Source organism: Bombina bombina, chromosome 1, assembly GCF_027579735.1.
Source record: "Bombina bombina isolate aBomBom1 chromosome 1, aBomBom1.pri, whole genome shotgun sequence".
Classification (NCBI taxonomy): domain Eukaryota; kingdom Metazoa; phylum Chordata; class Amphibia; order Anura; family Bombinatoridae; genus Bombina; species Bombina bombina.
The window spans coordinates 1,124,739,549-1,124,759,849 of NC_069499.1; the positions used below are offsets into that span (position 1 = coordinate 1,124,739,549).

At 42.4% G+C, this 20,301-nt stretch overlaps 1 protein-coding gene across 4 annotated transcripts in view; it reads left to right on the top strand.

Moving 5' to 3' along the window:
- MSL1 (MSL complex subunit 1) overlaps positions 1-20,090 on the top strand; it is a 52,089-nt gene extending 31,999 nt beyond the window's left edge. The window contains exons 6-8 of one of the 4 annotated variants that reach the window (XM_053698285.1): positions 17,765-17,907; positions 18,599-18,671; positions 18,756-20,090. In XM_053698285.1, coding sequence (XP_053554260.1) covers positions 17,765-17,907; positions 18,599-18,671; positions 18,756-18,831 — 292 coding nt within the window. In that variant the 3' untranslated portion in view covers positions 18,832-20,090. The remainder of the gene's footprint in view (positions 1-17,764; positions 17,908-18,598; positions 18,672-18,755) is intronic. The other 3 variants (XM_053698275.1, XM_053698294.1, XM_053698303.1) reach the window with 3 other exon arrangements.
- Positions 20,091-20,301: the final 211 nt, after the last annotated feature.

The window sequence follows — 20,301 nt, forward strand, 5'->3', positions numbered from 1 at the left end:
AAAATCTTGGTCGGCCAATGTCTCTTCTAAGGCCAAGCTTTTGGCTTTACCTTATAAGGGAAAGACTCTGTTTGAACCTGGTCTGGCAGAGATCATTTCAGAGATTACGGGTGGAAAGGGATCTTTCCTACCTCAGGACAAGAATAGACCTAGCGGTCGTCAGACATCTAATTTTCATTCCTTTCATAACTAAGGGACAAAAGTCCTCCACTTCAAAACCAGATAAACACAGATCCACTTGGAAATCAACCAGCCCTGGAACAAGGGAAAACAAAACAAGAAGCCTTCTGCTGACTCTAAATCAGCATGAGGCTTCTGCCCCCGATTCCACTGTGGATCAGGTGGGGGGCAGGCTTTCTCTTTAGTCAAGCCTGGATACGCGATGTCCCAGGCCTTTGGGTGGTAGACATAGTATCCCAGGGTTACAGAATGGGATTCAAGTCTTGCTCTCAAAGGGACAGATTTCTCCTGTCAAGACTATATCCTCAAACCAAATAAAGGAGGAGGCCTTCTTAAACTGTGTAAAAGACCTATACTCTCTTGGAGTAATTGTTCCTGTCCTCTAAGAGAACAGGGTCTAGGATTCTATTCAAATCTATTTGTAGTTCCCAAAAAGGAGGGAACTTTTCGTCCCATTCCAGACCTAAAGTGTCCCAACAAATTCCTCAGGGTCCTGTCCTTCAAGATGGAAACTATTTGTTCCATTTTTCCTTTGGTACAGGAAGGTCAGTTTATGACGACCATAGACCTGAAAGACATACTTTCACAGGGAACACCATCAGAATTTAAGGTTTGCCTTTCTGGACAAGCACTTCCAATTTGTTGCACTTCCTTTTGGTCTGGCCACGGCTCCCAGAATATTCATAAAGGTTCTGGGGGCACTATTGGCTGTGATTAGAGCCCAGGGAATTACTGTGGCGCCTTATCTAGATGACATCTTGGTTTAGGTGTCCTCTTTTTAACTAGCCAAATCTCAATCTCAAAATGTCTTTTCTACGTTCCCACGGGTGGAAGGTGAATTTGGAAAAAAGTTCTTTAGTTCCATCTACCAAAGTGTGTTTCCCAAGGACTATAATAGATTCCCTGTCCATGAAGATTTTCCTGATGGAGGTCAGAAAAAAACAAAATTTTTGCTTCCTGCCTTTCGTCCATCTGTGGCTCAATGCATGGAGGTGATTGGTCTGATGGTGGCATCCATGGACATCATTCCTTTTGCACGGTTCCATCTGCGATCGCTGCAACTTTGTGTGCTCCGTCAATGGAGCGGAGATCATTCAGATTTATCACAGAGGATACATCTGTCTTGGGGCACTTGTTTTCTGAGACCTTCCTGGGAAATTGTGACTACTGACGCCAGCCTGTCAGGCTGGGGAGCAGTTTGGGGTCCTCTAAAGGCTCAGGGCCTGTGGTCTCGGGAAGAATCCTCTCTTCCCTTAAACATCTTGGGCTATCTTCAATGCCCTATTAGCGTGGCCTCAACTGTCGTTGGTCTGGTTTATCAGATTCCAATCGGACATCATCACCTCAGTGGCTTACATCAACCACCAGGGAGGGACTCAGAGTTACTTAGCCATGAAGGAGGTGACTCGCATTCTGCAGTGGACGGAAGGTCACGATTGTCTTCTATCTGCCATCCACATTCAAGAAGTGGACAACTGGAAAGCAGATTTTCTGAGCAGACAGACCTTTCATCCTTGGGAGTGGGCTCTCCATCCGGAAGTGTTCTCTCAGATAACCCTCAAGTGGGGGATTCCAGAGTTGGATCTGATGGCATCCTGCCAAAACGCCAAGGTTCCAAAGTATGGTTCAAGGTCAAGAGATCCTCAGGCCATTCAGATAGATGCTCTAGCGGTTCCTTGGAGGTTTTCTCTGGCTTATCAGTTTGCTCTCCTTCCATGAGTCATTGCTCGTATCAAACAGGAGAAAGCATTGGTGATACTAATAGCTCCTGCATGGCCTCGCAGGATCTGGTAAGGATGTCATCTCTAACTCAGAGGAAAGACATTCTACTTTAGGGTCCTTTCCTCCATCCAAACCTAGATTCTCTGAAGCTAACTGCTTGGAGATTGAACGCCTAGTTCTGTCTAAACGTGTTTTTTCTGAATCGATCATTGAAACTATGATTCAGGCTCGAAAACCGGTTACTCGCAAGATTTACCATAAGATATGGCGTAAATAACTTTATTGGTGTGAATCTAAGGGGTTCTGGAGCTGGGTGAGGATTCCCCAGATTTTGTCTTTTCTTCAGGATGGCCTGGATAAGGGTTTATCAGTCAGTACCCTAAAGGGTCAGATTTCTGGGTTATCTATCTTTTTGCACAAACGTCTGACAGATCTACCAGGTGTTTTAAATGTTTAAACCTTTGTAAAGGCTCTGGTTAGAATCAGGCCTGTGTTTAAAACGGTTGCTCCCACGTGGAGCCTTAATTTAGTTCTTAAAGTTTTGCAGCAGGCTCTGTTTGAGCCGATTCACATTGATTTAAAACTGTTATCCTGGAAGGTTTTGTTTCTTGTTGCCATTTCTTCCGCTCGCAAGAGTGTCTGAGCTTTCAGCTCTGCAGTGTGATTCCCCGTACCTTATTTTTGATAAGGCGGTCTTTCGTACTAAATTGGGGTTTCTCCCTAAGGTGGTATCGGATCGAAACATTAATCAGGAAATTGTTGTTTCTTCTTTTTGTCCTAATCCTTCTCAAAAGGAACGTCTTTTGCATAGCTTGAATGTTGTGCAGGCTCTAAAATTCTACTTGCAAGCTACTAAAGATTTTTGGCAATCTTCTGCCCTGTTTGTTTTCTCTAGAAAACGTAAGGGTCAGAAGGCCACTTCTACTTCTCTGTCTCTCTCTGGTTGAGAAGTTTGACAGCAGCCTCCTGAGAGAATTACGGCTCATTCCACTAGGCCTGTCCTCTTCTTGGGCTTTCAAAAATCAAGCTTCTGTGAATCAGATTTGCAAGGCGGCAACATGGTCCTCTCTACATACTTTTGCCAAATTCTACAAATTTGATACTTTTGCCTCGGCCGAGGCTTCTTTTGGAAGAAAGGTGCCTTCTGTTTAGGTCCTCCTGCCTTTTTTTTTCTCCCTCCCTGTTCATTCCGTGTCCTTTAGCTTGGGTATTGGTTACCACTAGTAATTGGAATGATGTTGTGGACTCTCCATGTCGCAGGAAAGAAAAGAAAATATATGCTTACCTGATACATTTCTTTCCGGACATAGAGAGTCCACGACCCCACTACCTTTTTTTTAAAATTATGATTCAGCAGTTTTTTTTTGTTAACCTCAGGTACCTTTTCACCCTTGAGTTTTTCTTCCTTTTCCATTTCTTTCGGCTGAATGACTGGGGGTTATGGGTAAGGCAGTTACACTTAACAGCTTTGCTGGGGTACTCTTTGCCTCTTCCTGCTGGCCAGGAGTTGAATATCCCACTAGTATTCGAATGATGTTGTGGACTCTCCATGTCCGGAAATAAATAAATTTATCAGGTAAGCATAAATTGTTGTTTAGCTTTATTCATATCATAAACAGTTATTTAGAATATCTTATTTGAGGTTGCGTTAAACACTATTTATGTATATAGCGCAGTGTTCATTTTCAGTGTATAAATGTGCTGCATAATTATGCAACACAGAGTGCTCTTCATCAGTGTATTGGTACCCATCATTACACAGGGCACCCTATTCTGTTTTTTTAGTGTATGAACACTCAAACATCATAGAGTGCAGCATATATGTTATGTGTGTATACGTGCTCTCCATTAATTATACGAGTGGTGATAATTAGCGTATAAATGTTAATTTTCATCACTATACAATGACGCTTGTCCAAAATAAGTGTGATTTGTACTGATCCTCTGGCCAAAACGTGCCAGTACTCCACTACAGGTTAATGTAAACTCTTGTAGGGCTTGAAAAATGTATACTTACGGGACAATTTATCAATATGTATTTGCAGCTTCTGAGAACTTGAAGTTCAGGCTTGCAAGCTTGAGTCTGGAACAATAAATTTAAGAAGCAGTCTCTACTGCTTATCCTAGGTGACAAACAAATCGCCTAAAACTCACTTGTTTGGGATGATTGACAGGCTCTGCTTCCATGCAATTGGCTGCAAAAAAGCAGAAGGAAGGATTGAACAACAGATCTTTTCTGCTGTCTTAAGTTTTGGCAAGTGGTGATTGCAGGTGTACAGGTTCTCTGCTTGAAAACTTGTCTGCCTGCAGCGTGATAAATGTTCCTGGCAAAATGTGTCTCTGCCTGTGTAGCCAAAAATGTAAGAAAAGGTTAGAGAGTGATAGAGGTTGTAAGCAGAGCAAAGGGGATGTGAGGCAAAGCATCTGGAGACACGGGCAGAGATGTATAAGGGGGAGCAGTGTTGAGGGCCTTGAATGTCAGAGTAAGGATTTTGTTTTATTCTGGAGGTTAGAGGAAACCAGTGAAGGGATTGGCAGAGAGGTGAAAGCAGATGAGGAGCGACGTGTTAGGAAGATCAGCCTGGCAGAGGCATTCTTTATGGATTTTTAAAAAGATAGACAGCATCTAGAGAACCCAGAGAGGGTGGAGTTGCAATAGTCAAATAGGGACAAATTGTTTTTATTATCCATCTAATCCATACTAGTGTCAAATTCAGCTCATAGCATTAAAATAAATCATGTCTTGTGTTAAGGAACATTTTACCACTTAAAGAGATACTAAACCCAATTTTTTTCTATCGTGATTCGGATAGAGAATGCAATTTTTAAGTAGCTTTCTTTGAAAAAGCAGAAATAAAAGCTTTGGAGCTGGCCTATTTTAGGTTGAGAACCTGGGGTTGCGCTTGCTGATCGGATGGCTAAATGCAAGCACAATCGGCAAGCCCTATCCAGGGAACTGAAAAAATAGGCCGGCTTTCATTCCTGCCTTTTCAAATAAAGATAGCAAGAGAACGAAGAAAAATTAATAGGAGTAAATTAGAAAGTTGCTTAAAATTGCATTCTCTATCTGAATCATAAAAGAAAAAGATTTGGGTTTACTATCCCTTTAACCCCTTAACGACCAAGGACGTGCCTGACACGTCCTCTAGGGTTTCAAGTGCTGGAAGCGATCCTGATTGCTTCCAGGGTATTGCAGTGATGCCTCGATATTGATATCCTGCAATACCCTTTTTTTTTAGACACTGATGCAGAGAGAGACACTCTGTGGCCCGATCGTTGGTGGGTGGGTGTCATAGCTCGGAGGCGGGTGGGCGGCCCATCGCTGGTCTACTTCCTCTCAGGCCGAATGATGGTGCCGGTAGTGGGGGGTGGGTGCATGCACCGAAGCACACGCAGGTGGGACTGAGATCGCTACACTACAGAATCGTGTGATGGGGGTGATTTTTTTGGAAAGGGATCTGGGAGGGGGTAGGGAATTAAGGGGGGCAGCTACACTACAGAAAATTGGGGATTTATTTTAAAAACTTATTTTTTACAAACTGAGTACTGGCTGGCAGCTGCCAGTTCGCAAGATGGCATCAACTAGGTAGAGGTGGGAGGGTTAGAGAGCTGTTGAGGGGGGGAGGGGGGTCAGGGAGGTTGGGGTCTAAGGGGGGATTCAACACTGCAGAAGAACTATAAAATAAAAAAAGACTTATTTTAGTACTGGCAGACTTTCTGACAGTACTTAAGATGGCTGTGACAATTGTGAGGTGGGGGAGGGAAGAGAGCTGTTTCAGGGGGTTTAAGGCGGGATCAGGGGGTGGGATGTGTCAGGTGGGAGGCTGATCTCTACACTAAAGCTAAAATTAACTCTACCAAGCTACCTAATTAACGTCAAGTGTGGTGCGCAGCGGCATTTAGCGGCCTTCTAATTACCAAAAAGCAATGCCAAAAACATTTCTTTCTCCAACATTGGTGTGTCCGGTCCACGGCGTCATCCTTACTTGTGGGATATTCTCTTCCCCAACAGGAAATGGCAAAGAGTCCCAGCAAAGCTGGTCACATGATCCCTCCTAGGCTCCGCCCACCCCAGTCATTCTCTTTGCCGTTGCACAGGCAACATCTCCACGGAGATGGTTAAGAGTTTTTTGGTGTTTAAATGTAGTTTTTATTCTTCTATCAAGTGTTTGTTATTTTAAAATAGTGCTGGTATGTACTATTTACTCTGAAACAGAAAAGGATGAAGATTTCTGTTTGTAAGAGGAAGATGATTTTAGCAGACAGTAACTAAAATCGATTGCTGTTTCCACACAGGACTGTTGAGATGAAGTAACTTCAGTTGGGGGAAACAGTTAGCAGACCTTTCTGCTTAAGGTATGACTAGCCATATTTCTAACAAGACCATGTAATGCTGGAAGGCTGTCATTTCCCCTCATGGGGACCGGTAAGCCATTTTCTTAGTCAAACATAAAAGAATAAAGGGCTTAAAAAAGGGCTTAAAAACTGGTAGACATTTTTATGGGCTAAAACGATTGATTTATTGGGGCATATTATGCAGATTCTAGCTAATAATTGGCATTATAATCTTGGGGAACGTTTAAAAAACGGCAGGCACTGTGTTGGACACCTTTTTTAGTCTGGGGGCCTTTCTAGTTATAGACTGAGCCTCATTTTCGCGCCTTTACTGCGCAGTTGTTTTTGGAGAGCAAGGCATGCAGATGCATGTGTGAGGATCTAAGAATCACTAAAAAAGCTTCTAGAAGGCGTCATTTGGTATCGTATTCCCCTCTGGGCTTGGTTGGGTCTCAGCAAAGCATATAGCTGGGACTGTATAGGGGTTAAATTTAAAAACGGTTCCGTTATTATAAGGGTTAAAGCTCTGAAATTTGGTGTGCAATACTTTTAATGCTTTAAGACACTGTGGTGAAATTTTGGTAATTTTTGAACAATTCCTTCATACTTTTTCACATATTCAGTAATAAAGTGTTTTCAGTTTGAAATTTAAAGTGACAGTAACGGTTTTATTTTAAAACGTTTTTTGTGCTTTGTTGACAAGTTTAAGCCTGTTTAACATGTCTGTACCATCAGATAAGCTATGTTCTATATGTATGAAAGCCAATGTGTCTCCCCATTTAAATTTATGTGATAATTGTGCCATAGTGTCCAAACAAAGTAAGGACAGTAATGCCACAGATAATGATATTGCCCAAGATGATTCCTCAAATGAGGGGAGTAAACATACTACATCATCCCCTAATGTGTCTACACCAGTTTTGCCCACACTGGAGGCCCCTAGTACATCTAGTGCGCCAATACTTATTACCATGCAACAATTAACGGCTGTAATGGATAACTCCATAGCAAATCTTTTATCCAAAATGCCTACTTATCAGAGAAAGCGCTATTGCTCTGTTTTAAACACTGAAGAGCAAGAGGGCGCTGATGATAACTGTTCTGACATACCCTCACACCAATCTCAAGGGGCCATGAGGGAGGTTTTGTCTGATGGAGAAATCTCAGATTCAGGAAAAATTTCTCATCAAGCTGAACCTGATGTTGTGACATTTAAATTTAAATTAGAACATCTCCGCGCACTGCTTGAGGTGTTATCTACTCTGGATGATTGTGACAATTTGGTCATTCCAGAGAAATTATGTAAGATGGACAAGTTCCTAGAGGTTCAGGTGCCCCCCGACGCTTTTCCTATACCCAAGCGGGTGGCGGACATAGTAAATAAAGAGTGGGAAAAGCCTGGCATACCTTTTTGTTCCCCCCCCTATATTTAAGAAATTATTTCCTATAGTAGACCCCAGAAAGGACTTATGGCAGACAGTCCCCAAGGTCGAGGGGGCGGTTTCTACTCTAAACAAACGCACTACTATTCCTATCGAAGATAGTTGTGCTTTCAAAGATCCTATGGATAAAAAATTAGAGGGTTTGCTTAAAAAGATTTTTGTACAGCAAGGTTACCTTCTACAACCAATTTCATGCATTGTTCCTGTCACTACGGCAGCGTGTTTCTGGTTCGAGGAACTAGAAAAGTCGCTCAGTAAAGAATCTTCGTATGAGGAGGTTATGGACAGAGTTCAAGCACTTAAATTGGCTAACTCTTTTGTTTTAGACGCCGCTTTGCAATTAGCTAGATCAGCGGCGAAAAATTCAGGGTTTGCTATCGTGGCGCGCAGAGCGCTTTGGCTAAAGTCTTGGTCAGCGGATGTGTCTTCCAAGACAAAATTGCTTAACATTCCTTTCAAAGGTAAAACATTATTTGGACCAGATTTGAAAGAGATTATTTCGGACATCACTGGGGGAAAGGGCCACGCCCTCCCACAGGATAGGTCTTTTAAGGCTAAAAATAAGCCTAATTTTCGTCCCTTTCGCAGAAACGGACCAGTCTCTAATTCTGCATCCTCTAAGCAAGAGGGTAATACTTCACAACCCAAACCAGCCTGGAAACCAATGCAAGGCTGGAACAAGGGTAAGCAGGCCAAGAAGCCTACCACTGCTACCAAAACAACATGAAGGGATAGCCCCCGATCCGGGACCGGATCTAGTGGGGGGCAGACTCTCTCTCTTTGCTCAGGCTTGGGCAAGAGATGTTCAGGATTCTTGGGCGCTAGAAATAGTTTCTCAAGGTTATCTCCTGGAATTCAAGGAACTACCCCCAAGGGGAAGGTTCCACAGGTCTCACTTATCTTCAAACCAAATAAAGATACAGGCATTCTTACATTGTGTAGAAGACCTGTTAAAGATGGGAGTGATACATCCAGTTCCAATAAGAGAACAAGGAATGGGATTTTATTCCAATCTGTTCATAGTTCCCAAAAAAGAGGGAACATTCAGACCAATTTTGGATCTGAAGATCCTAAACAAATTTCTCAGGGTACCATCGTTCAAAATGGAAACTATTCGAACGATCCTACCCACCATCCAGGAAAGTCAATTTATGACTACCGTGGATTTAAAGGATGCGTACCTACATATTCCTATCCACAAGGAACATCATCAGTTCCTAAGGTTCGCTTTTCTGGACAAGCATTACCAGTTTGTGGCACTTCCATTCGGATTAGCCACTGCTCCAAGGATTTTCACAAAGGTACTAGGTTCCCTTCTAGCGGTTCTAAGTCCAAGGGGCATTGCAGTAGTACCTTACTTGGACGACATCCTAATTCAAGCGTCGTTCCTGTCAAAAGCAAAGGCTCATACGGACATCGTCCTAGCCTTTCTCAGATCTCACGGATGGAAGGTGAACAAAGAAAAAAGTTCTCTGTCCCCGTCTACAAGAGTTCCCTTCTTGGGAACAATAATAGATTCCTTAGAAATGAGGATTTTTCTGACAGAGGTCAGAAAATCAAAACTTCTAAGCTCTTGTCAAGTACTTCATTCTGTTCCTCGTCCTTCCATAGCGCAGTGCATGGAAGTAATAGATGAATTCGTGCAAAAGGAACTATGTCCATTGTTGCAACCATCAATCCTAAGACCATTACAACTGTGCATGCTCAGACAGTGGAATGGGGATTATACAGACTTGTCTCCGATGATTCAAGTAGATCAAAAGACCAGAGATTCACTCCGTTGGTGGCTGACCCTGGACAATCTGTCACAGGGAATGAGCTTCCGCAGACCAGAGTGGGTCATTGTCACGACCGACGCCAGTCTAGTGGGCTGGGGCGCGGTCTGGGAATCCCTGAAAGCTCAGGGTCTATGGTCTCGGGAAGAGTCTCTTCTCCCGATAAACATTCTGGAACTGAGAGCGATATTCAATGCTCTCAGAGCTTGGCCTCAACTAGCAAAGCACTAAAAGGAAAGTCCCAACTAGTCCTTTAGAAAAGATTTGCCCTCCTAAGGTTTTAACCGGACAATTTGCTTATTCAAGTTACCCTCAGGAGTGCATCAAGGTATTCAAGGGGCCTCAGTAATTAAATAGACTGAATTTTATCTGAATATTATTTTATGAAAAATAGACTGATATCGAATTCCCCCAAAAAATATATAATATAAACCAGTGCCTGCCAGTGTGCTCAGCATATGACAAACAGTCCTTTAATTTCAAAAGTACAGTCTATAACTCACGTGTACGGCCTCTATTTGTATCATCATTTGTTATATCACACACTTGGGAAGTTGATCATACAAAATGTCCCAATTATACTCTATTATACAGGTTACTCAGATAAGATTTCTCACCAGCTATGGATATCCTGCTCTCCCAGGCTACAGCCTGTCCACCAGCGCGGAACGAGCGCACCTCTAGCCGGGCTTCTCCTTCAACAGTGTATCCTGTATCGAGTAACGTCCTGTTTAGCCAATAGAAACAAGATGGTGACGTATCCAACGTGTCACTTACGCCACTCCGCCAATGGTAATCCGACTGGTTGACGTTTCCCACTTGTCATCCGTCAGTAACCAATTAGGGCGCTTTGAGGATATCCAATGACCATCCAGGGGTCAGCCTCAACTTGTGATATTCCGTTGGTAAACAAACAGGGAGTAATAAAGGTACTTGCCGTAATGAGACAAATGTATATAGTGAGGCTTCACTGTACACACACAGGCATAGGTATTGAGAGCGGCCCCTATATGAAAAACTGAAGAGGGTAATCTTTTGCTTCCTCCTCACTGAGGGTAACTCCGGTGGGCTTAGCAGACGGTGCTGGCTTGTGGTAAAAAATACACAACCGGAAAGAACAGAAAAGTATGCCAGGCACCAAAAAATAAGTAAAAATCGCACTTTATTAGTATTCCATTAAAAATATAATATTACAAAAAGAGAGAATGTGGGGGGACCCCCAAACAAAACAGACTAACGCGTTTCGGCTAGGAGAGCCCTACTCATAGTCCATAAAACCACTAAGAATACACTGATTTAAATGTTTGGGGCGCTGTACCTTTAAATTTCAATTAGATGGCCAACCAATAGAAATAGAACACTTGGTATTTAAATCAGTGTATTCTTAGTGGTTTTATGGACTATGAGTACGGCTCTCCTAGCCGAAACGCGTTAGTCTGTTTTGTTTGGGGGTCCCCCCACATTCTCTCTTTTTGTAATATTATATTTTAATGGAATACTAATAAAGTGCGATTTTTACTTATTATTTTTTGGTGCCTGGCATACTTTTCTGTTCTCAACTAGCAAAGGCCAAATTCATAAGGTTTCAATCAGACAACATGACGACCGTCGCATATATCAATCATCAGGGGGGAACAAGGAGTTCCCTGGCGATGAAAGAAGTGACCAAGATAATTCAATGGGCGGAGGATCACTCCTGCCACTTGTCTGCGATCCACATCCCAGGAGTGGAAAATTGGGAAGCGGATTTTCTGAGTCGTCAGACATTCCATCCGGGGGAGTGGGAACTCCATCCGGAAATCTTTGCCCAAATAACTCAATTATGGGGCATTCCAGACATGGATCTGATGGCGTCTCGTCAGCACTTCAAGGTTCCTTGCTACGGGTCCAGATCCAGGGATCCCAAGGCGACTCTAGTAGATGCACTAGTAGCACCTTGGACCTTCAACCTAGCTTATGTATTCCCACCGTTTCCTCTCATTCCCAGGCTGGTAGCCAGTATCAATCAGGAGAGGGCCTCGGTGATCTTGATAGCTCCTGCGTGGCCACGCAGGACTTGGTATGCAGACCTGGTGAATATGTCATCGGCTCCACCATGGAAGCTACCTTTGAGACAGGACCTTCTTGTTCAGGGTCCATTCGAACATCCGAATCTGGTTTCCCTCCATCTGACGGCTTGGAGATTGAACGCTTGATTTTATCAAAGCGTGGGTTTTCAGATTCTGTAATAGATACTCTGATTCAGTCTAGGAAGCCTGTAACTAGAAAAATTTACCATAAAATATGGAAAAAATATATCTGTTGGTGTGAATCCAAAGGATTCCCATGGAACAAGATAAAAATTCCTAAGATTCTATCCTTTCTACAAGAAGGTTTGGAGAAAGGATTATCTGCAAGTTCTCTAAAGGGACAGATCTCTGCTTTATCTGTTTTACTTCACAAAAGACTGGCAGCTGTGCCAGATGTTCAAGCATTTGTTCAGGCTCTGGTTAGGATCAAGCCTGTTTACAGACCTTTGACTCCTCCCTGGAGTCTAAATCTAGTTCTTTCAGTTCTTCAAGGGGTTCCGTTTGAACCTTTACATTCCATAGATATTAAGTTACTATCTTGGAAAGTTTTGTTTTTAGTTGCAATTTCTTCTGCTAGAAGAGTTTCAGAGTTATCTGCTCTGCAGTGTTCTCCGCCCTATCTGGTGTTCCATGCAGATAAGGTGGTTTTGCATACTAAGCCTGGTTTTCTTCCGAAAGTTGTTTCTAACAAAAATATTAACCAGGAGATAGTTGTACCTTCTTTGTGTCCGAATCCAGTTTCAAAGAAGGAACGTTTGTTACACAATTTGGACGTAGTCCGTGCTCTAAAATTCTATTTAGAGGCTACTAAAGATTTCAGACAAACATCTTCCTTGTTTGTTTATTCTGGTAAAAGGAGAGGTCAAAAAGCGACTTCTACCTCTCTTTCCTTTTGGCTTAAAAGCATTATCCGATTGGCTTATGAGACTGCCGGACGGCAGCCTCCCGAAAGAATCACAGCTCACTCCACTAGGGCTGTGGCTTCCACATGGGCCTTCAAGAACGAGGCTTCTGTTGACCAGATATGTAAGGCAGCGACTTGGTCTTCACTGCACACTTTTGCCAAATTTTACAAATTTGATACTTTTGTTTCTTCGGAGGCTATTTTTGGGAGAAAGGTTTTGCAAGCTGTGGTTCCTTCCGTTTAGGTGACCTGATTTGCTCCCTCCCTTCATCCGTGTCCTAAAGCTTTGGTATTGGTTCCCACAAGTAAGGATGACGCCGTGGACCGGACACACCAATGTTGGAGAAAACAGAATTTATGCTTACCTGATAAATTTCTTTCTCCAACGGTGTGTACGGTCCACGGCCCGCCCTGGTTTTTTAATCAGGTCTGATGAATTATTTTCTCTAACTACAGTCACCACGGTATCATATGGTTTCTCCTATTTATATTTCCTCCTGTCCGTCGGTCGAATGACTGGGGTGGGCGGAGCCTAGGAGGGATCATGTGACCAGCTTTGCTGGGACTCTTTGCCATTTCCTGTTGGGGAAGAGAATATCCCACAAGTAAGGATGACGCCGTGGACCGGACACACCGTTGGAGAAAGTAATTTATCAGGTAAGCATAAATTCTGTTTTTCTTCTTAAACAGGGAGAGTCCACACCTGCATTCATTACTTTTGTGAAATACAGAACCTGGGCACCAGGAGGAGTCAGACACCCCAGCCTTAAATACCTCAGCCAAAGGCTTAAATACCTCCCCCACTTCCCTCATCCCCCATTCATTCTTTGCCTTTCGTCACAGGAGGTTGGCAGAGAAGATTCTGTTTAGTTTAGTCTCTTATGGAGGGTAGTACTCTTCGGAATGGGACTGGAGTTTTAAGTAGTCCTGTCAGCCTCTCAGTGAGAGCATGGATGAAAGTTAGTCTGGAGATGCAGGGAGAGTCTTTCTGCGAAACCACCCAGACACTATTAACAGCTCCATAAGCAATCGGTGTTGCCGGGTTTTGCTGCCTGCTTTCTTCACTCAAGTCCATGTCAGAAGTGATGCTACTATCTGTCACACTTGAAGGGCCGTGTTCCTGTTCCACTGCATAGATTCCGGTAAGATCGTTTCATTTTACTTTCAATATGAGTATGTAATGTATATGAATGTCAGGGTCTCACTGGGACTCCTTTATCTTTGGAATCGAGGGTTAATATCTCCGGAGGAAGGTTATTGAACAGGGGGGACTTTAATCATGTTTGTTATGTAATTCTGTCTGCTAATGTGTAGTGATGCTTGGGCTTGTGGCTATTTTGGAACATACCGGCCTTTTTTTTTTTTTTTTTTTTTTTTTATCAGGCTGCAAGGTCTTTTTGTACTGACATGCTTTTCTTTGGCCTGCACAGTGCACCTTGTGACCCGGCGTGGTCACGTTTCTGTTCTCGATTTCCGTATTCCTGACTGTGTGGTGACGGAGAGTGTCTGTTTTGCTAGTTGCCTGGGTCATAGGAGGTGGTAAGTGCCCTAGTCATTGGGGGTGTTAGGTACTGTTTTTTTATCCATCACCAAGTTATGCAGGATTCTGATTTTGTGGAGTCGGATGTCTCTGATTCAGATTCTACTTCTTACGAAGAATATGAAATGGTCTGGGTAATCCATGTCCATCAGTTATGTTCCCAATGCCGCTTTAGAGTGCTTTTTTCTCCAGAATCTTAGAGTCCGCTGAGCCATCCGCTCCTGAGGATTCCATATCCCGCGGAGCACGTGCCCTAGATACTACTTTTGCTACGCAAGCAGGTGTCCCAAATGCCGGTACCCCTTCTCCGGAAGGCGGCTTGTTTCCTCCAGAAGTTACGGCACGGTTTTGCACGGCCATATCTATGGCCTTAGCGCATTTACACCTGGAAGGTATTGTCCGTGTTCTGCTAATCAGCGCTCCTCAGGCGTGGGATCGTCTGGATCAGATCAGCCGTCTGGGGAAGCGGTTTCCTCTGAGGCTTCAGGCGTCCAAGCACCGAGGCCGGGGTCATCAGTTGCCCCGGCAGAGGTAAGTCTTGCCTTTCGTTAGACTGGCATGCCTTCGTGTCCTTCTGAGGCATGTTTTGGCAGTGCTGGAGGATTCCAGTTCTAATGGTTCAATGGATCCTCAGTCTTCCGTTCCGGACGGCAAGCTGGGTTAGACGCATGGGGATGAAGTCAATCTCCTTGTCTCCATTTTTCTTTTTTGGTGTATCCGGAACGTCCTCTTGTCTCTTCGGCAGGGTTTTCTTCTTTTAACGGAGAATTGAAATTCTTCTGGGCCGGCTGTAGTGGTCGCATGGTTCCTGTCAGTCGGTATTGTCCTCTTGACGTCTGTCTACAGCTTTAAGCTCCATGCCTGCAGTCGGGTTATGTTTGCGTTTCCCCTCCTTTTGGGGAAGACTGGGCATACCACAGTATCCGCCTAGTGCCCCGGAGGTCCTTCCTGCCTTGTGTGCAGGATGTTAGGTGACAGGTTGGATTCTGGTGTCATGCCGTTTCTGTAGTCTCAGTATGGGGTCTCCTTTTTTTGGGGGTGCCCCGTCTGGGTTCTGGAACCCAAGCTAGTCTTTGGGGGGGGTCTGGATCCCCTCCTCATTCCTGAAGGTCTTGGTGGTCGGGGAACTTTTCATTCCCTTGTCCTTTAGAATTTTGCCGACCCTGTTGAGTCTTGACTGCGTATCATCGTTGGGTTGTTTGGGCCTTCCTTAGGTGGGAGGTTTCTCAGTGTTTCCTTCTCTCAGCAGGTAGCTCTTTCTCTGCTGGTTTTTGAGTGCTCTCCTTTCCTCCCTGTCTTTTTGGGAGGGAGTTGCTCTGCACTTTTTTCTTCTGAGCTTTTCCTCTGGGAGAGTCCTGGTGCACATTCCTAGCTTTGTTTAGCTAGTGTTGACTGCTTGCGTCCGCTGAGACCTCTTTTGTAGAGGGAAGCCTGTGGCTTCATCTGGAGGAGCATACTTAATTATGGTGCTGTTTTTAGCGGTTCCCAGGGGTGGTTTCATTTCTTGGTCGCTCTATCCTGAGTGCGGGCTTGCACCCTGTGTATGGAAGGTGGTCTATCTTGTCCCTCTAGGTTTCCAGGATTGGGATGTTACTTGGTCCTTGGACATCCATGCAGTTAGGGGTCTGGGATTTTTCCTCCCTTATCTCTGTTTGGTCTGTAGGGTTAGTGTTCTCTGCGTTTTTTGTCCTGTTGCAACCTTGGTTGCGCTCTGGGATTTATGTTCGGGGTTCTTTATTGCCCTAGTTGTTGTCCGGTGGTCCTTTTGGACTATTGTATCTGAGTTTTTGTTTTTTTTTTCTCTTTTTTTTTCTCTTTTTTCTTTTTTTTTTTCTTTTTTTCTTTTCTGTCTTCTTTTCTGTCTTCTTTTCTGTCTTCTTTTCTGTCTTCTTTTCTGTCTTCTTTTCTGTCTTCTTTTCTGTCTTCTTTTCTGTCTTCTTTTCTGTCTTCTTTTCTGTCTTCTTTTCTGTCTTCTTTTCTGTCTTCTTTTCTGTCTTCTTTTCTGTCTTCTTTTCTGTCTTCTTTTCTGTCTTCTTTTCTTCCTTGGGTTGGGGGTGCGTTTCTGTGTGGGCTCGGAGCCTGCAGGACTTTGTCTACTCGGAGGCCTTTGTGCTCGGTGGAGTCTAGTGATTCTGGGCGGTCTCTAGCAAGGGCCTTGTTGGTCTTAACTGATGGGCAGTTTCTTGGTCCTTTCCATTTTTGTTTGGTGCTTCTGGTGAAGCTGTTTTTTTTGTTGTGTTTGGGTGATTTCAGGCTGTGGTGCCCTCAGAAGGGGCCACCTCCTTGTACCTGCCCTTTTTGCATTCAGTGTCCCCTATAACTTGGGTATTGTTTTCCCAAAAGTAATAAAAGCAGCTGTGGACTCTTACCGTTTTAAGAAGAAAAACTTAAATTATGCTTATCTGATAATTTTTCTTTTCTTCTGACGGGGAGAGTCCACAGCTCCCCGACCGTGTTTTTATCTATGGGGCGACCGTATTTTCTATTCTTCTGGCACCTTTTTTCACCCTGGTATTTCTCCTACTGTTCCTGGTTTCCTTGGCAGAATGACTGGGGGATGAGGGAAGTGGGGGAGGTATTTAAGCCTTTGGCTGGGGTGTCTTTGCCTCCTCCTGGTGGCCAGGTTCTTTATTTCCCAAAAATAATGAATGCAGCTGAGGACTCTCCCCGTCAAAAGAAAAGAAAATCAGATAAGCATAATTTAAGTTATTTCTGAACAAAGGGGATCCCAGAGAAGCGTTTACAATCATTTTGTGCCATAATTTCACAAGTTTTGTAAATAATTTCAGTGAGAAACCAAAAATTTGTGAAAAAGTTAAAATTTTTATTTGATCGCATTTGGCGGTGAAATGTTGGCATGAATTATACCAAAATGGGCCTAGATCAATACTTTGGGTTGTCCACAAAAAAAAAATATATACATGTGAAGGGTTATTCAGGGATTCCTGACAGATATCAGTGTTCCAATGTAACTATTGCTAATTTAAAAAAAAAAAAAAAAATGGTTTGGCAATAGCAAAGTGCTACTTATACTTATTGCCCTATAACTTGCAAAGAACATGTAAACATTGGGTATTTCTAAACTCGGGACAAAATTTACAAACTATTTAGCATAGTTGTTTTTTGGTGGTTGTAGACGTGTAACAGATTTTGGGGGTCAAAGTTAGAAAAAGTGTGTTTTTTCCATTTTTTTTTTTTTTTTTTTTTATTATAATATAAGGCATGATGAAAATATAGGTATCTTTAGAAAGTCCATTTAATGGCGAGAAAAACTGTATATAATGAGTGGGTACAGTAAATGAGTAAGAGGAAAACTACAGCTAAACTAAAACACTGCAGAAATGTAAAAATAGCCCTGGTCCCACACAGTAATGAAATTGAAAAATGGTCTGGTCACTAAGGGGTTAATGGAAAGGGTGATGCGAGAGAGAGATAGCGAGGGAAAAAAATGTAGATAATTAGCACTAAAGTTGGTAAATGGGAATAAAATACTTTGTAATTTATGTAAGTTTTTGTTAAGAGAGTGTGATCATTTTCATAACAAATTAACACTTTGTTTTCTATAATTGTTTTCAATGACAAAGCTATCCGGTCTCATTTGTAGGAGCCACTCCAAACTTGTTTTTGGAGTAGACACAGCTGTCCAATTTCATTTTATTTACAAACCCTGCACTGTTTTCAGAGTTTGACCTCAGTGGAGGTTCATTTGAGACAGATATGTAGCTAGTTTTAGGCTTGTGAAGTATCTGAAGGTGTTTTATGTCCCTCTAAAGAGTTGGTGGTCTATTGCTTTCTAGTATTTGCTTTCTGCACAGGTGGGACATTCAGAGGATACGTGAACAGAGGATCCTTCAGCGATTGCAGCTAAGGATGTACAAAAAGAAGGGGAGTCAGGAGTGCGAGCCTGAAGTCACATCATTTTTTCCTGATCACGATGAAGGTGAGCCTAATGTATCCTAAAACTCTTATCAGAACAGCAAACTACTTATAATCTTACATGACAATGCAATGTATGTAGGAGGGTCATTGGCAGATGTATGTAAACTGCAGCGTAACTAATAGTCTGATATTTATCTGAGCTATGGTCAGAGGTAGATGGTTACTGTCATTTTAGAATAAAAACAAGCCGCTTGTTTAATAGGTCACAGAACATCTGAGACTTAAGCTCGTATCCATTTATAAATTCATTGAGCTCTTGACAAAGCCGTTTCATAACAACACAAGTGTATGCCCTTTATAGTATTTATTTCCTGCCTGAGCATGCCTGCTTTTTGCTAATACCGCCTCTGTAAACACACATTAATTTGAATCACTTTCCACTGGTGGAAATCGAAGATCAAGCCTGATATGTTTGCTCTCAAAATTTTCATTATGAATGATCAAGTTTAAGTGGAACTAAGGAGCCAGGGAATTACTTTATATAGAAGAATGCAAGAAATAAGAGAAGTCCTAGCTTGAATTTTAATTACATTGCTAATAGGATTTTTCAATGTAACTGAATTTTTTAAAAAAGTAAAAAAAAAAAAAAAACTGCCGCCATGCTAATTTTGTACCAACTTTACTAAACCCATCCACTCTCTCTCCCTCCTTTTCTCTTGCTACTTCTTTCTTGATATGGTCTTCTTCTACAGTGGAATCTGTAATGATCACTCCCTACCTCCCTGTTGTGGTATTTGGACGTCCGCTGCCTAAAATTACCCCACAGTAAGTACTTGACAAACCATATCAGCACTATAATGTCTATTTGTTAAAGTGTAATTTGAAGCTTTTTTTTTTCTTTTGTCTGAGTTTTGTAGCTGCGTCAGTCTGTCCCCTGCGTAGATACATACAGATGACCACACCTCACCATCTGATCTTTCCTTGATGCAGGAATTTTGAGCTCCCCTGGCTAGACGAGAGAAGCAGATGTCGGCTGGAAATGCAGAAGAAACAGACCCCACATCGGACTCCCCGCAAATAAGGGTTGTCTCATTCCTACATCGGACTTGTCGTCTGCTTTTCTTGGGAATAAAAGTGCCGAAGTTTGACATTTATGAGGTGCAAATACGAGGTTATGGCTGTGTACGCCATTTACTGTCACATACAGAAGGACCTGCAGTGTGGAGTCTAGGTGCCTGTCTTTAATATGAAAGACCAATCATTTTTCTCCTCGTCCCGAGCGTTTCACCTTCTTGTTGTAGCAAACAATATCAATCACATTTCCTGTATATGATCTCCAACGGTGCTAGATGTACTTATTTTCTATACACCTCGCCATGTCATGTGGATTTACTTACAGTATCTTTATTCTCTTATACTCAAAAACAGTTTTTCCTTAGTTTGCTGTGTATTCATGCAAACCTGTCTCTACTCCTTCTTACACTTAAAGGCATATTTCATTTTGTATCATCTTGCATTACTTTTGTCTGCATGTAGATATGGAAGGTATGTCACCATATTTATATCTGCTCTCATGTATAATATATACCAGCTTCCAGTTTCTCCTGTTTGATAAAGCATATTCATTTGGATCCATCTGCACAATCTGTTTTCCAAGACTTCCAATTCTAAATGATTACAAACTATCAAAAGCTACGTTTGTGGATATATAACAAAATTCCTGTTTATTTCCAACAGCACGTTTTCTACTAAACCTGACATTCTCAATAGCCAGTTATTGAAAAACACAATATCTAACAATTATGTTTTTATTGGATGAAACTCTTTAGAGTGAGGAGTTGCAATTACCCACCCACATCAAGCATACAAGCACTGTGAGATTATACTTTGATCTATTTTCTACTAGAGGGTTATTCTGAAGCACCCCATGGGGTTAAATTATACACCAATGTCAAACTGTACAGACACAGTTTACAACTTCACATCTTTTTGTTTTTAGTTTTTCCTTTTAATTTTGTAAAGTTGCTTCTATGTAAATATCTTAAGGGTTACATCTCGAGGGCTGTTATTTTTTGTAAATAAAAACCTTGGATGCAATTTCCTTTGCAGTTATGGGGTTATAGGTTATGCCAGTGTTAATGGGATGAATATGAAAAACCTTGTTATGTTTAAAACATTGAAAAAAACCCACCTTTTGTTTTTTAAAATAAAACCTGTAAAAAAAAAAATGTTCTTTGTTTCTGATCATGGTTGATATTTTCTTTTACATATATTTGTGCTTATGTTAAATCAGTCTCTACATATTCAGAGCCACAGCACATTCATTATTTCTCCAACATTGGTGTGTCCAGTCCACGGCGTCATCCTTACTTGTGGGAATATCTCTTCCCCAACAGGAAATGGCAAAGAGTCCCAGCAAAGCTGGCCATATAGTCCCTCCTAGGCTCCGCCCACT